This window comes from Delphinus delphis, chromosome 7, assembly GCF_949987515.2.
Source record: "Delphinus delphis chromosome 7, mDelDel1.2, whole genome shotgun sequence".
Taxonomy (NCBI): domain Eukaryota; kingdom Metazoa; phylum Chordata; class Mammalia; order Artiodactyla; family Delphinidae; genus Delphinus; species Delphinus delphis.
The window spans coordinates 81,321,614-81,338,070 of NC_082689.1; the positions used below are offsets into that span (position 1 = coordinate 81,321,614).

Sequence of the window (16,457 nt, forward strand, 5' to 3'; positions counted from 1 at the left end):
GAAAAAACTGGATCTACAGAATGAGTACCTTACTGTGCTGTATTAATGTCCTAACAGTAGAACGTGAACAAGTTAGGCAACTCTTAATTATGTCATTGTTTCTAAACACAATTCCACTGCAATACAGGCAAACAATACATTTTACTTTAGTGCTTAAAACAAAGATTCTTCCTTTATAATCAATACATTTATATTCTTCGGTGATGGGTTTCCATGTAAAAACTCCAAGAATCCATGAATAAAATTCTGCATTTTGGGCTTCCCTGGTGGCGCAGTGGTTGAGAGTCCGCCTGACGATGCAGGGGACGCGGGTTCGTGCCCCGATCCGGGAGGATCCTACATGCCGCGGAGTGGCTGGGCCCGTGAGCCATGGTCGCTGAGCCTGCGCGTCCGGAGCCTGTGCTCCGCAACGGGAGAGGCCCGCGTACCGCAAAAAAAAAAAAAAAAAAAAAAAAAAATTCTGCATTTCACAACAGTATAAACTCAATATAGGGCTTTTTAAATACCTCCTTAGACATCTCAGAATATTTAGAACTTTGTAATTCATATAAAATGAGGCTTAACAATGAAAAAAATCTGTATTATCTACTAAAAAGAGATTCTTAACTTCCTCTGAGTCATTTAGTCCATTATAACTGGTGATTGGAGAGAAGGAGGAGACATACATATAAAACTGTGGTTAAAGAAAAAATTCAGTAAGTTCTCAGACCCCATTAAGTCTATCTAGGTACCAGAGACATTAGTTAAGAAACCCTGATATAAAATTAAGACAACTGAAACCTCTTAATTCACGAGGCATCGAAATTGTTTTTACTCTATCACAAATCTGCTGAAAACACACAGCTAGAAATCCCATTTCCAGTGCACTGGCCTCATAGCTAGCTTTGTCTCTAGTCTTCTGCCACTGCCGCCGCCGCCACCGCCCCCACTGCTGCTACCACCCATGTGCCGCCCTCCACGATCCATCTGACAACACTGACCTTTTACAAAGACAAACCTGATGATGTACCTCCAAAAGCCTAGCTCCCTATTATCAAGATTAAACCCTATGGTCTCTAAATGAAAGAAGAGAGTGTGTGTGTACACATGGAGAGAGAGTTTAATATCACTTACTACTTTATCATTACATAAGGAGTAAATAATACATAATCTCTGTTGCTGAGTTAGAGCAGTGTTTTTCAAACTGTAGGTTGAACCACTGGTGAATCATGAAATGAAATCAACAGAGTAGCTCATTTAACAAAACAGAAATGAAAAGGGAAAAAATATGTACAGCCAATCCTCACTGGCTCACAAATTCCATTCTTGCAAATTCATCTACTAGTTAAAGTTTATCTGTGACCCCAATCAATACTTTGATTTCACAGTCATTCACAGAATGTGCAGAGTGGCAAAGAATTTGAGTCGCCCCACTGGTCCACAGGCTCCCAGCTGAGGTCAAACTAGGCAATGCTCTGACTTCCTGCTTCAGCTCTCATACTGTAAACACGTGTCCTTTTAACATTCTATTCAGTGCCATGCTTTTCACATTTTTGTGGGGTTTTTTGAAGATATCATTGTTTACGCGCCTCTCCCCCAAATACAGTGAGGTGCTGCCTAATGTTTCTAAGCAGGAGAAGGCTGTAATGTGCCTTACAGAGAAAATCTGTGTTAGATAAGCTTCATTCAGTCATGAGCTATAGTGCTGCTGGCTCTGAGTTCAATGTCAATAAATCAACAACACATAAAAGTATCTTTAACAGAAACATATATAATGCAAGGTTATGCATTGTTTGCTTGATGAAATACTGTGACCAGAGGCTAAAAGGAGTCGAGGAGCAATGGTTCAATATTCACTACTTCATTGTACATGGCAACTTTATAGAACATAACTACTACAAAAAATAAAAACTGTATATTAGTATGTGTGTGTCAAGCTGTACTTTATTTGGGGTACACACACACACACACACATACACACACACACACAGTTACAGTCAAAAAAGTCTGAAAGCCAATGAATGAGAGCACAAGAGAAGGAACCCTGAAAGGAGTGGTAAAATGGCAAGACAGAAAGGCAGGGATCATAGGCACAGATACTAATCCTTTTTTCCTATCTAGAATCAGAATCACCCATAAATTGTGATTTGATTGGTAAACCTAGGGGAAAGCCTACACCTGTACTTTACAAAAGCATCCCAGATAATGTGATGTGTGGCCAAGATGAGAACAACTATTTTCCCTCTTAAATTGGTGGTTCTCAAAGTGGGGTCACTGGACAAGCAGCATTAGGATCACCTGGGAATTGTTAATAATGCAAATTCCGTGGGCCCCATTCTGCACCTACTGAACCCTACACTCTGGGAATGGAGCCCAGTTGATCAGTGTCCCAGGTGATTCTGAGGCATGCCGAAATTTGAAAATCACTGACCTAAACCTTTTGTAATTTTTTTTTTCTTGAGGTATTTTGAGAGCGCTGATGAATTCTGCTAAGATGGTTGAGCTATTTCAAATAAGGCTGAAGGGTAACTACTACTTATCAAAGCACCTATAATGTATAGACAATCTTCTTCCTAGTATAGTGCTTTCTTTATGGAAAGTGGCCCCTGTGCTTTAAACAAAAGGAAGTAAATCTGTACACTGTCTAATAATCAAACAGCACTGTTTCTTTAGGCCATTCTCCATAACACAAAGTTTCCTTTTCCCTAGAACTCTTTAAACAGGCACTATTCTTAACACGAGTTTGCCTGTCCTAAGAGGTGAACTTACATGAGACCACAAAAATTCTTTCAACCCTCTAACAACTCTCCTGGGCGTTACACACTTCTCAATATGAAAAGTAATGACATGAATCTTTAAAAACTCATGGCATTCTGGCATATGGAAATAATTTCAAAACTAATTTGTAAAAATTACTTAAATAATGCATTATACTCAATTAGCTATTACTTAAATTCATATATACTATTCCAATTCAAATCATGTCCCTTGTGACACAAATTTCCACAATATCATTTTTATCTTCCACATAACACACTAAACCTCACATGGAGTTATCTGTGTACTCTTTTCGGGGGAAGTACAAGCTGAAGACAGGTAGCACATCTTATCCCTTTCTGTATCTCAAGTGCAAAGCAGACGTTGTTCATTCTGTTGGCAAATATTTAGTGAGTAACTGCCATATGTCATTTACTGTATTGGATGATCGACACAAAGGTAACACACACACAATTCCTGTGTTCATGGAGCTATTTACTAAATGAATAAACATTACAGACGACTACAGTGAAAGTCTGACAGGGTGCAATCTGTACGAAAGATCCACCTTACCGAAGTGATACCTGAAATAAGACAGCTTTCTTCAAAAGGGTATCCTATTGTTGCTCTTCTGACCTAGGATGCTATTCAAAACTGTAAATAATTGTTAGAGAAAACACACACTGACAAGTTACTTAATCAATAGTTAATCTGACTTTAACATACTTTATATATAGGAAAATAAATAAAAGCCTTACTATGTACAATGCAAGGCGTACTAACAACCAAATTCCCACATGGGAATAACAAGTTAAGGTTTGATAACCAAACTCCAAACAATCCAACAGAAAACTACAATACGCCAATTCTCAATTCCTGAGAGATTTTAAAGAGAAGAAATTTAAAATCAAAATTACCTGACTTTAAAAAAAAAAAAAATTACCTGACTTTATGACTCTAGATTAAAAAATTAACTCTAAGGTCACATATTACTCACTTATAAAATGAATACAACAAGAGAAAAATGTGTCCACTTTACCAAGTAAAAAGCATTTGTTTAGAAATTTTCTAACGCACGCACACGCACACAATGCTACCAATAGCTGCCTCTGTAGAGTGTCTGGGGACGTAGGGAAGGACATTTACTTTTTATGTATGTTAGTTTCTGCTATAAGGTTTTTATCTTTAAATCATGTGGGCCTATTACTTTTCAATTTTAAAAAGCTAGAAAATGTCTTAAACATGAAAAAAAAATTCTGTTTATAGTAGCATCTCCTTTATAATGATGGGGATAAAATCCGTAGCCTGACTATATTTTGGGGACAAGGATGACACAGAAATAGAACTGCCATTTAGGCGACAGAAACTCTTGAGGGGTTCTGAACCTCAGGTCATATTCCCCAAAACATTCACAGAAAGCATTGAGGAGCCCATGAACTTAGATGAGAAAATAATCGTTTCTCTAATTTCACTAACTTCTAAAAAATTTACCATTTCCTTCAATTATTAACATAGGCAACAGACCACAGTAGTATTAGCAATACTTGTGACCTAGCAATGCAACAGAAATCACAAACCTTTTCATTGTCATGTTACAGTGGTTGCACTTGTCACAATATTTATACTTACCATTACTTTGAAAAGATAATCAGATCCAACTCTAGATCCTATTATTAATGTGTTAATAAAGCATGTAAATTAAAAGTTGTCTTAATACTTTGATAACTTATTTCAATATAACTAGTTTAGTTGATTTTATGCATTTAAAACATCATTCTGAGGAGTTTCAACAGACTGCCAAAGGAGTCCAAGTCACAAAAAAAATTTAAGAAGCCTTGGATAATGGTTCTCAAATCAACTGCAATAGTCCACATTGGGAAAACTTGAGGGAGGGAACATTTGGAGGTTATTCCAATTGGAATGCTACCAGGAATTAGTGGGCAGAAGACTGATGTAACAAACATCCTGGTATGCCTGTGACAGTCCATTCAACCAGCTACGAACTGAATGTCAAAAATGTCCCAGTTTAGAAACATCTCAAGGATCAAACAAATGGCAAGATTACCCTCTTCAGTAGCCTGCTAGTTCCCAAACTTAGGTGTTCATCCCAGGGTTCACTGGTATATTACAATATCTCTCATCATTCATTCTCTAGTGTACACCTCCCACTGAACAGATTTTCATCACTAAAATCTCCATGAGTTTCCTCCATGACTAATCTGTCTAAAAAAAATAGTAACTTCTAAAAACAAATACAATATTTAACTAGCAATTATTCAGGATTCAATTATTACTCTGAGAATTAGCTGAAGATTTAGTCCTCTTGGCTGCTAATTTTTAAAGACTTTCATTTTTTTAATCAATTTGATTGTTAACTGCTCTGCCAGGAAACAAAGATGGAAGGAGCAAAATATACATACTGATTTGCTAATGTTTGAAAGCTATAAAAATATATTTAACTGGCAGGAGAAAAAATGTGAAACCACACCACAGAGTAATGTATGAAGATACTCTGGATATTTTACTCTTCTATATTCCTTTACATTTATTATCCTGTATAACTGAAAATCGTCTTTAATAATTAAAAAAATAGCAGTCATCTGTATAAGGCACTGACTTAAGTTTTTACAAAAAAGGTAATCTTTAAAATTACCTTTTGAGATACTTCTCATTAAACATACGAAGAAATGTGACTTAAAGAGATAAAGTAATGTATCTTGCCCAGAGGGAAAGTGATAGAAGCCAAAATTGAAACCTACGTCACAATTTCAAAGTTCCAACAACTTCATCAAATTAGCTGTACAATTTAGGGCTGCTTGTCAACTCCCCAACCAACAATCTCATGCTCTTCTGCCAACAACGACAAAAAAGGAGGTAAGAAAGCGAAAAGCAAAGATACGGATGCGAGTTAGAGAGCTAACAGACAGGCAGACTCTTCCACTCTGAGTTCCTCTGCAAGTAAAACTAGCTGACGAGAAAAAAGAAACCTAAAAGCAGATATAAGGAAATGGTGGTAGAGAGAATCTGGAAGTGACTGCCCTCTTCCTCCAGTATTAATCCCACAAAGAACAGTAATGCATAATGAAGTAGGCAAATCTGAAGTTCTGTTCCATTTAAGTGTAGACAAGGCAAAAAATCAGTTTTAAGATAAAAATCAAATAATTATAATGGACCTTCTGCTATCTACATAGGTCTGCTTCATGGCTTATTCCTACCTATCATCCTTTCCTCCTCATGCTGTCCCCTATGCTTCCATTACTTTCTCTACTTCACCTCTACTTAAAATGAAATAAGATGCCCAACTGTATATTTAGTAATACAATCAAATTCAATCCCAGTGCCAGGATCATGGTCAATGTCTGTATTACAAACTTTCTATCACATAAGTGCCTGGGTAGGTATCCAGCCTGTGCTGAATAAAACGAAGAAATGAAAGCATCCTTAAGGCATCTGGTCTACGTGAGAAAATAAATGTCTATTCTCTCACATGTACTTACTCTGTCATGCTATAACCGTACCCATACACACACACCCCTCAAGTGAAAAACATGAGATATTAAAAAATTAAAATAAACTCATGTTATGAGCTGTAAGTATACCAAAATTCAAAACATTTATAGCAATCAGTAATAGTAGTAAAGATAGTGAAAATTTCATGAAAGCAAGGGAACTGATCATACGCAAAACACACAGAGTGGATTGCTCTCTTGATCTCTAGGAAAAAATAGTACAAGATAGTGGATAAATGTAACTGATCCTCATAAAAAAAGAACTCTAAACCAAATAGACAGCATTCCAATAGTGTTAAAGAGTTAAATTTTACCTATTAATATCTTCCTAATATTCAGTCTCTCATTTATTAGTTCTTCTCATCTGATTTACATTCTGTACAATATGCCCAGTAAGTAGACATGTGAATTCAAAGAAGCAAGTAATTTTTAGAGCCAAAGGTACTTTAAAGATCATTCAGTCCAATTCTCAGTCCAATTCTATTTCACAAATGAGGAAACTAAGGGCCAGGAAGGTTAAATAATTTATTTGAAGTCACAGAAAATTTCATCCCTTACTGCTCTGAATATTAGTAAGTGTGGAACATTTGCTTTCTTTAAAAGGATTTTGGAGACTTCTTCTACAGTCCTTAATTCAAGTTTCATTAAAAAACATAATACAGGGGCTTCCCTGGTGGCACAGTGGTTGAGGGTCCGCCTGCCGATGCAGGGGATGCAGGTTCGTGCCCCGGTCTGGGAGGATCCCACATACCGCGGAGCAGCTGGGCCCATGAGCCATGTCTGCTGGGTCTGCGCGTCCGGAGCCTGTGCTCCGCAATGGGAGAGGCCACAACAGTGAGAGGCCCACGTACCGCAAAAAAAAAAACAAAAAAAAACCCCATAATACAAAATATTCTAATCTCCTTAGAACACCTTACAAATTTGAGGTTTGCAAAAACACAACTAAGTATACACATTCACCTTGGGTCAAACCACGGATTAAACCAATCTAACTTCGTAACTTCTAATAATGATGTTATATATCCACCAGTATTAGGTCTCTCAGGGCAGCTCCCTAGCTAAGCCCCATTCTCAGGAGGGTAGCCCTTAACAGCACTTGTATACTAACTTCCCCTGTTCCTTGACTTAGAAGTAGATAGATACCTGATACAAGCTAAATCAATAATGTCCTCTATCTCAGGAATCTGGAGGGCTTTGTTTTTGTTTCTTTGTCGGTTTGTTTGTTTTGCATGAAATAGTGTGAAACTTTAATACAATGTGGTTAAACACAACATTCAACCACATGAAAGTCATCTTCTGACAGATGAACTGGGCATTATTTCAATAGATTCCTTAGTGTAACTTTATAAAATTCTTGCCTTCAGAAGTGTCTGACATTGATCTTGATACTTGTTAAAAACTCTGATATAAGATAACCACATCTCAACAGACAGAGATCTAGGAGATTATCCTAATGCCCATCTTCAGAATGCATCATCAAAGAACTGATCACTGTCTCCATCCCTTACTTCTTGATATTTCCTCCAAAGTCGGCCCTCTGGATTAGAGCTATGCAAGGAATCTGGAGTTTGAAGCTAAAAGAAATACAGCAGTGATGATAATAGCTAATATTTATTGAATGCTTGCTGCATGTCACAAACTATTCCAAGCACACTACAATTCATCTTCCCAACAATCCCCATGAAATTTTACAGATGAAATTAATCCGCCCAAGGACTCAAACCCATAGAGTCTGGCTCCAGAATACATGCACTTAACCACTACCCTATACTACTTCTCAAAAGTCGAGAATTACTAGAATTGAGTGATATTAATGTCAGTTGCTGCTGAAGGGCCCACAGCTGCCCTGGTTCCTGGCTAGCCAAGCCTTGACTGTTCAAACCTTCCTTGGTGCCTGTGAGACAACCCCCAGGAACCTTAAAGATATCAAATTTGGTTTCTGTTACTTGAAACCAACCTAATGGTTCCACATGTCAAATATCTTTAGGCCTCTTTTTTTTTTTCAGAGTTTTAAATTTATTTATTTATTTACTTATGGCTGTGTTGGGTCTTCGTTTCTGTGCGAGGGCTTTCTCTAGTTGTGGCAAGCGGGGGCCATTCTTCATCGCGGTGCGCGGGCCTCTCACTATCGCGGCTCTCTTGTTGCGGAGCACAGGCTCCAGACGCGCAGGCTCAGTAACTGTGGCTCACGGGCCCAGTTGCTCCGCGGCATGTGGGACCTTCCCAGACCAGGGCTCGAACCCGTGTCCCCTGCATTGGCAGGCAGATTCTCAACCACTGCGCCACCAGGGAAACCCTAGGCCTCATTTTTAAAGAACTGATGCATAAGAAATCTAAACTTAAGACAACAGATAAACCATTCCTTTACATTTTTTAAAAAAGGAACATGTTTACAAAAGGCATTCTCTACAAAGTTTCTTTCATGACATCATTCCCTGAGAAAAATGACTCCTCCGTGCCCATGGGCTAATAAATGATTGAACAGAAGAGATGTAATGAACTTTAGATATCATCTAGTTCTCAACCCACTCATTTTACAGATGAAGCAATGGTGAAGATGAGAGCACTGGAGTCAATCACCCACAGGGCATGAGTTAAAATACTAGCTCTCCCATGTTCTGGTATAGGTAGGGGTGACCCTGGGCAAGTTGCTTAATTTCTAAAGCTTCAGTTTCTTCTTCTGGAAAAGAGATAATAGCATCTACACATCCTACCATTATAATGAGCTCTAAATCACCTACTGAGTTTAATAAAGTGCCTGGCACATGCTCAACACACTCACTAACATACACTCAATAAATGGTAGCTGTGATGGTAGTGATGATTGACGTGAGGCTCAGAGAAGGTAGGCAAACTTTCCCAGATAATATGGCCCCTTAAGGACAGAACCAAAACTAGAAACAGACTTCATACTTACACCTCAATACTTTGTTCTACACCTTCCTACAAACTCCTGGACCTAACATTTAAAACTATCTAAAATCTGGTATAATTCTCCTCTTTCAAAAATCTAATCTCCATCCCAACTTTTATTCATTCATTCACCAAATATTTACATAGTGCTGTCTATGTTCTAAACAGTTTCTAGTGCTGAAGATATAGCAGGGAACAAAGGAAGGGGAAGAAAAGAAGTGAAAGCCATCTGCATGTCCAAATAAAGGAGAAAGAGCTACGAGAATAATGTGCTCAGAAATAACAGTGTTACCGTCCTGAAGTTTCTATCAGCAGGGGAAAAAGAATAAACAAGGATAGATTAAAAATATAACACGGAAGAACCTTCCTTTAGTCTACTTAACATCCATAGAACTTGCTTTAAATATTCCTGTACTCAAGTATTTGCTTCAACATACACTATAAAATCAAACCTTAAAGCCCAAATTACTAAATTTCTTTCCAAGAAGACTTCTCTGTACATTCCAGCAACAGTTTACTCTTATTCCTGTCCACTATATTGACATCTAACTTTTTCTAATGCTCTTTTAAATGTCTGTCAGGTTGACTTAACCTGGTAGTTTTTTGCTAACTTTCAAGATATGTTTTTGACCCCAATGACTCATTTAAGTCCCCAATGACTCATTTAAGTTCCCTGAAGTCAAGATCTGTATCGTATGCTTCTTTTAATCCTAACAACACTTCAGCACACAGCTTTACAATACTTTTGATATTTAAACCCCTTTAAACAGTTTTCCAATATCTTATTCAGATAAAGCCTGGCACTTACACGATACCTGGCCAATATCTGCTTTTGATGAAATAATAAATGTGTAATGTTTTTACAATATCAATCTACAAAATTGTATTTTATATCCTAGAACCCTTCTATTATGAAACATGAAATATATTAGTACCAAAGATAACTCTGAAATGGTAGAAAGACTGAATATATTCTGACCCTATCATTCAAAATATCACTTAAAATATTAAGATAACGACAAAAATCAGGCAACTAACATGAGCAGAGAAATGGCAATCTAAATCAATCATGGTCTTTTACTTTAAAAACAAGTGGAATCATATACTTCATGTAGATTTTGGCTCACTCTAATGTGAGGAGGTATTTTACGCAAAGCTACATACACCTATGAGAGGAATAATTAACGCAAGATAAAGACCAATACTGCAGCCATACTCTGCGTAAGAAATTCTGCATTTAAAGAGGCCTCTGACTCAAGAGGAAATAAAAAGATTTAGTATTTAAGTATACATAGTTCCAAAGTAAGAAACCAAAAAGAGCATCTGGAAGAGTAATTTACCAAATTCTGCTAATGAATTATACACATACACACACACACAGAGCTAGAGTTTCACAAAAACATAGCTCTTGGTATAGAAGTAGAAGCTCATCCAACACTCAACAAACATTTATCAAGCATATGTTACGTGTTAAGGCACAGTTCTGGGCAACTGGAGTATATTAATGAACAAAACATGCAAAGATCCTTGCCCTTACAGAGATTACATTCTATTAGGAAAAAATCTAAAAAATAAAATAGTTTACCACAAATTTCTTACATACTTAAGATACCATAAACACTCAAACATAATGATGCCAATATATGGAGAAGCAAAGTTGATAAGACTTCTAAGAAAAAAAAAAAGACAAAAAAAATGTGAAAGGCCTAGAGCAAAAGTCAGACACAGTTAAGTGATAAAAACTACACTTCTTAATAATTTAATATTCCAATAAAATCAATATCACTTTTTAAAGTTCCCATAATTATAAAAGGTAAAAATTACTCACAGAAACTATAATGAACTTAATAACAGTTCAGAAGATAATTCGGGGTTCTGTAAGAAGTCAATACGAAGCACCGTGGTTATGAGAATGGGTTTTTGTTACATAAAGGACAAGAGTTTGAATTCTAGTCCTGTCAGTTATCAGCAGTGAGAACTTTAGGGCTGTTACAAAGATTAAATGAAAACCAAAAACTAGAAATAACTCAAACATCCAACAACAGACGGATGGATGAATATATTATAGTATATCAATTCACTGAAATGTTATTCAGCATTCAGTATATAGACTAATATACCCAACAGGAATGAATCTTTACTGCATCACACTAAGCAAAAGAAGCCAGACATAAAAAAGTATGTATGATTCCATTTATATGAAATTCTAAAAAAGATAAAACTAATCTAGTGAAAGAAGGCTTAGAACTACTGGAAGGACAGACTTGCAAAGAAGCAAAAGGGAACTTTTAGGGTATTTGATATGTTCCTATATCTTGATTGTGATGATATTTCCATGGGTGTACACATTTGTCAGAACTCTTTAAACCCTATGCTTTAAATGGGTCTGTTTTATTTTATACAGATTATACCTCAAAAAGTTGATTTGAAAGAGGATTAAATGGAATAATATATGTAAAGTTCTTAGCACAGTACCTGCAGCTCAACAAGTGTTCAAAAAATGGTAGATATTATTAAAATCATCAGCTATCATTATACAACACTCCTGGGGAGGTAGCAGAATACCAATTACCTGATCTTTCTGGTTGTTTAGATTCTAAGTAACTCTAAAGTATCTGACCTAGACCAAGTGCCATGAGGAGCACCAGAGACACTGAGTTATAAGAGGATGCCAACTGGCAGACCTTAGGCAAATACGATGAACATAGGAAAGGAAAGAAAAGAAGTATGCTTTCGTGTCCAAAAGAGAAGAACTAAAAGAATGATATGGCCAGCAATGACAGAGTGCTTCAGTGCCAAAGGACATCTAGACCACCTCACCTAGGTATTATCAAAATGTAACTCAAAACTGAGTTTATGACTACATAAACAAAGTCTAATAATAGTCCAATAGCTACACGGAGACAGTCCTTCATCTTATGGCCGGGGTGTGGGGATAGGGAGATGGGGGCAGTGGATCCAGGAAGCCATAAAGTGAAGTCAAATTATTCTGCCAACCAAGCAGGAAGAGGACATACTGTGGATGATTTAGAAATGCCAAGCAACAACTATAAACCCATAAACCAAGGTTTTTGTTGTTGATTTTTAACAAGTTATGTGATTAAAAAGAATATACTTACAAAGGGAACTAATTAGAATATTTTGATAATGGAAGTTAAATTGAAACACAACTCAAGTGACACATTCATGAAATTTATATTTTACTGCTTCTTAGAACTGTTTATCAAGGCAGATTATATAGAGAACAAATAATTATGTTTAATAGGTCCTATAAATACGACCAGAACAACTGAATTGGCTGTTACTCACTGAAGCACAAGTCCTCTGACCTACATGTTACTTTAAAAAAGAAAACGAATGGGACGAGGTGGCCTAATGGTTAAGGCAATGCACTACTAAAAAAGAAAAAAAAAAAAAAAACCCCAACTGGACATTATGGAAAGCAAAAGACTCTAGATTATAAATCTTAACTGTCAGAGTTTGTTTAGTTTTGATTTTAAGAACCTTCACTTGTAACATTGAAGAGGCAGAAAAGACAGGATAAAGAGTCAGAAGTCCTGAGTTGCAACTCTAGTTCTACCAGAATTTGGATTTCTTCTTACCTAAAATTGGGCAGTTGAAGCAGGCTACTGAAAATAATAAAAATTAGCACCCATGCTCTAGATTGAAAATCACAAGTTTTACTGAAAAGGTTAGCATTATAGTACAAAATTGTAAGGGGGTTAAGCATTTATTTGTAATGCATCATTAAAACAGGAACTAAATTGCAAGTTTTCTTCTAAATTAAGATAAAATACCAAGACCTATGTGACCAAGGACCTAAAGCAATAAATAAGTGCATTGCTAATCACTGTTTGCAAAAAGTAATATATCTTCCAGGGGCTAACTATTCATTCTAGAACAAGTTTCTTGATTCAAGTTCTTCCCAAACCAAAATAATAGGGTCCAAGTAATTACATACAATATTGATACTTTAAGACTCATGAGCTTCCCCGGTGGCGCAGTGGATAAGATTATGCCTGCCCATGAAGGGGACACGGGTTTGATCCCTGGTCCAGGAAGATCCCACATGCCGCGGAGCAACTAAGCCCGTGCGCCGCAACTACTGAGCCTGCGCTCTAGAGCCCGCGAGCCACAACTACTGAGCCTGTGTGCCAAAACTACTGAAGCCCAGGCGCCTAGAGCCCGTGCTCCTCAACAGCGAAGCCATTGCAATGAGAATCCCGCGCACAGCAACGAAGAGTAGCCCCCGCTCGCGGCAACTAGAGAAAGCCCCCGCGCAGCAACGAAGACCCAACAAATAAATTAATTAATTAAATAAGCCAAAAATAAATAAAATAATTTTTAAAAAAAGACTCATTAGCCACCTTTCTTTTTGGGAAATAACACTAATAGAAATGTAACTTTGTGGAATCCCAAGTTGTGTTTTTTAAAGCTCAATTAAATTAATTCTTGTACATACTATTCCTTATTTTAATTATCTTTCCCATGGAAAATTGAGCTAAGCTAGAAATAAATTTTATTTAAAAACAGAAAGAATTTTCACATTTGACTTAGCTCTAAACCTTCAGCATAAATGTTGGGTTTTTATCTTGCTTACTTTTTAAAAAGTTGAATGTTCATCTGATATTGAGGACATACTTTTTCTACGGCAAGTGCAAGGCTTTCAAAAACAAACACCGAGAAACGCGATTCAATCACAGCAGAAAGTAGTAATAACAGGGTAATATAATGAGGTCACAACTCGAGCAGCCAATCAAAAGCATAAAAGCATTTCCTGCAATATTAATAGTCAAAAGAGAAAACCAATCACAGAAACCTCAGGCCTTCTTTTGACAGTCACAGAAGCAAGGGAACCAATCCACGCACACCCGGGGTTGACAATAAGGCGGGACCACAGGTTCATTGAAGAAATTCTTGAGGTTGCAGTTACTATGAACTTCGCACGCAAGTAACACCACTCCAGAGTCATAAACATTGTCAAGCCAGGTGAAATTCAACCGTATCCAAAATTTAACCCATCAGGGGGAAAAAGCATTTTTGCCCTAAACTGTTGTTATAAAAAATGCAGCTGTCAATTTCGATGCAGTAGGTCCTCAACTTCTAAAAGACACCCCCCCAACGCACATGACAATTCTCCGGAACGCGGCGCGAGAACAGCGCAGCGCCGGCGGCTCGCAGCTGAACATCCCCGGTCCCTTTCTAACGCCGCGCACTGAGCGGGCGCCGTCCCGGCTAGGCAGGCCGAACGAACTCGCTCCGCGGAGCGGAGCTAGCCGATCAGCGGCTTTCTAGCGCTACATCCTGCTGGTAGTGGCGGCCCCCGCCCTCCCCCGCCGCAGTGCTGCACCACCTCCATCCCGGGCACCCAAGCGGGCCGGGGAGCGAGGATTACCTTGCTAGAAGGAAGATGATGTTTGTTTTGAAAGCGCTTTACTTTCCGTTAAATCATTTCAAAGAGAACCCAATGCAAAACTAAATCTAAAAGTGGGGGGGAAATCTTCCCTAGTTAAAGGATCCCTCGCATCCCGCGCCGGGGGAAGAAAAAAAAGGTAAACAGAGGCCGTACGCCAAGTGCGGCCAGAACATCCCCTGCGCCATTCCGGGCCGCCGCTTACGGCAAGGCCCCCTTACGGCAGCGTAAGCGGCGCTGCGAGCTAATCACAACACTGGGACGCAACAACATGGCGGCCGCGGGCGGGCGCTGCGCCGGCCGAGAGGGTTTACGCTACTCCGCCGGCGTAGGGTCCCATGCGTTAGAGCGGCTGCGGCGCCCTCCAGCGAGCGTAAAGCGCTCTGTGAATGGCGAAGCCCGACTGACAAAGGGGAGGGGGGAGGAGGGAAGGGGGGGTAATAAACACTCGAGTCCCTACCGATTCCTCCTCCTTCTCCATCCCGGTGGGCATCTGGGGCACGGCCCGGTTGATGGAGACGCAGTCGTTGAGATCAGGCATGTCCTTGCCGCGGTAGATAGGCAGCGGTTTGGCGGCGTCCAGCGCCCGCGCTCGGAAGGAGAGTTTACTCATTGTCTCCCCGCCTTACAGGAACAGCCCGGGCGGCGGCGGCGGCGGGGCGGGAGGGGAGGGGGGGAGGACTCCCGCCGCCTCCTCCACCTCCTTCCTCAGTGCAGCGCGGCCGGCCCGCTCCTCCTCCTCCTCCTCACTGCCCCCGGCCACAGCATGGGCGCCCACCCCGCCCGAAAACAGCCCCCCGCCGCCCGCGGCCGCTTCCACACACTAGATCCGCCGCTCGCCCGCCCGATCCGCTCCCTGCGCCATGGCCAACATGGCGGACATTACCACAGCGGCGGCGAGCGATCCCGGCAGCCCGCGCGAGAGCGCGCCCCCGCCGCGGGGACGCGCTTCGCCCTCTCCCTCCCTCCCTCCCTCCTTCCTCTCCCTTCCCCTCCCTCGCCTGCCCACCCACTCTCTCCGCGGCGCGGCCGGCCCGCGGGAGCGTGCTCAGCCTCGGGCCGCTCCGGGTGAGGGGGCGGTGGCGGCGTTCTGCTCGGCAGCCCGCGCTCTCGCCGTGTGGCAGGTGCCAGGTGCGCAAGTTAACCCGCGCCCCCGAGCGTGCGCCTCTGCCTCCGCGGCCCCGCCACCCTGCTCGCTGGGTGCCCCGGAGGACGGTGGCGGGCAAAACACAGCCGCGCTGAGCAGCGCGAGCGTGCAGAAGTCTGTGAGCGCGAAAGGAAAATGTCAACCGGAGCCACAACTGCCCCACCGAGCCTCTACTTATAAAGAGCTTATCTCCAAGGCGCCCCGAGCGCCGGCTAATTCGCATCCTCCAATTCGCACATCCCTGAGAGGTGCGAAAGGTCCATTCCTTCTGCCCACTCCGAGACGCGCAGACCTGCCGGGTCTCTCCTGCCGGGAAAACGCTTACGCAGTCCCAGCCCTCTTCCCCGCATCCTCTCTTTAGTACCTGACCGAAAGAGCTCTCCAAGGTAAGGCATCCTCGCTTTCGCCTGGAGGATGCTAACGGCAATGAGGAAAAACGCTTGAGGCTGCCAGATGCAACAAGTGCGCTTGAACCTGTCACCCAAACTTCATAGAATTCTTTAGTGGATGATAGATACTTCTGATTTAAAAAATATTAGAGTTCTTAAAAATTAAGCTTATAGCATTTAACCAAGGCAGCACACATTTCCAACGTGGCCGATCTGTGTAAAATACTGGTGCTGTGGAAGACACAAAGAAGTTTGAGATACATAGTTCCTGCCCTGTGCAGCTTTCACATTGATGGGATGACAGAAAGGTTGGACAAATGATTAACAGCAAGAGATTTAAATAGTTGAAG

The 16,457-nt window shown here is 40.4% G+C and overlaps 1 protein-coding gene across 1 annotated transcript in view; it reads right to left on the reverse strand.

Annotated features, from left to right (window-relative positions):
* The window catches only part of EPC2 (enhancer of polycomb homolog 2), a 108,594-nt gene extending 93,047 nt beyond the window's left edge, over positions 1-15,547 (reverse strand). Inside the window, exon 1 of the mRNA XM_060016839.1 lies at positions 15,032-15,547. Within this exon, the coding sequence (XP_059872822.1) occupies positions 15,032-15,184 (153 nt within the window). The 5' untranslated portion in view covers positions 15,185-15,547. The remainder of the gene's footprint in view (positions 1-15,031) is intronic.
* Positions 15,548-16,457: the final 910 nt, after the last annotated feature.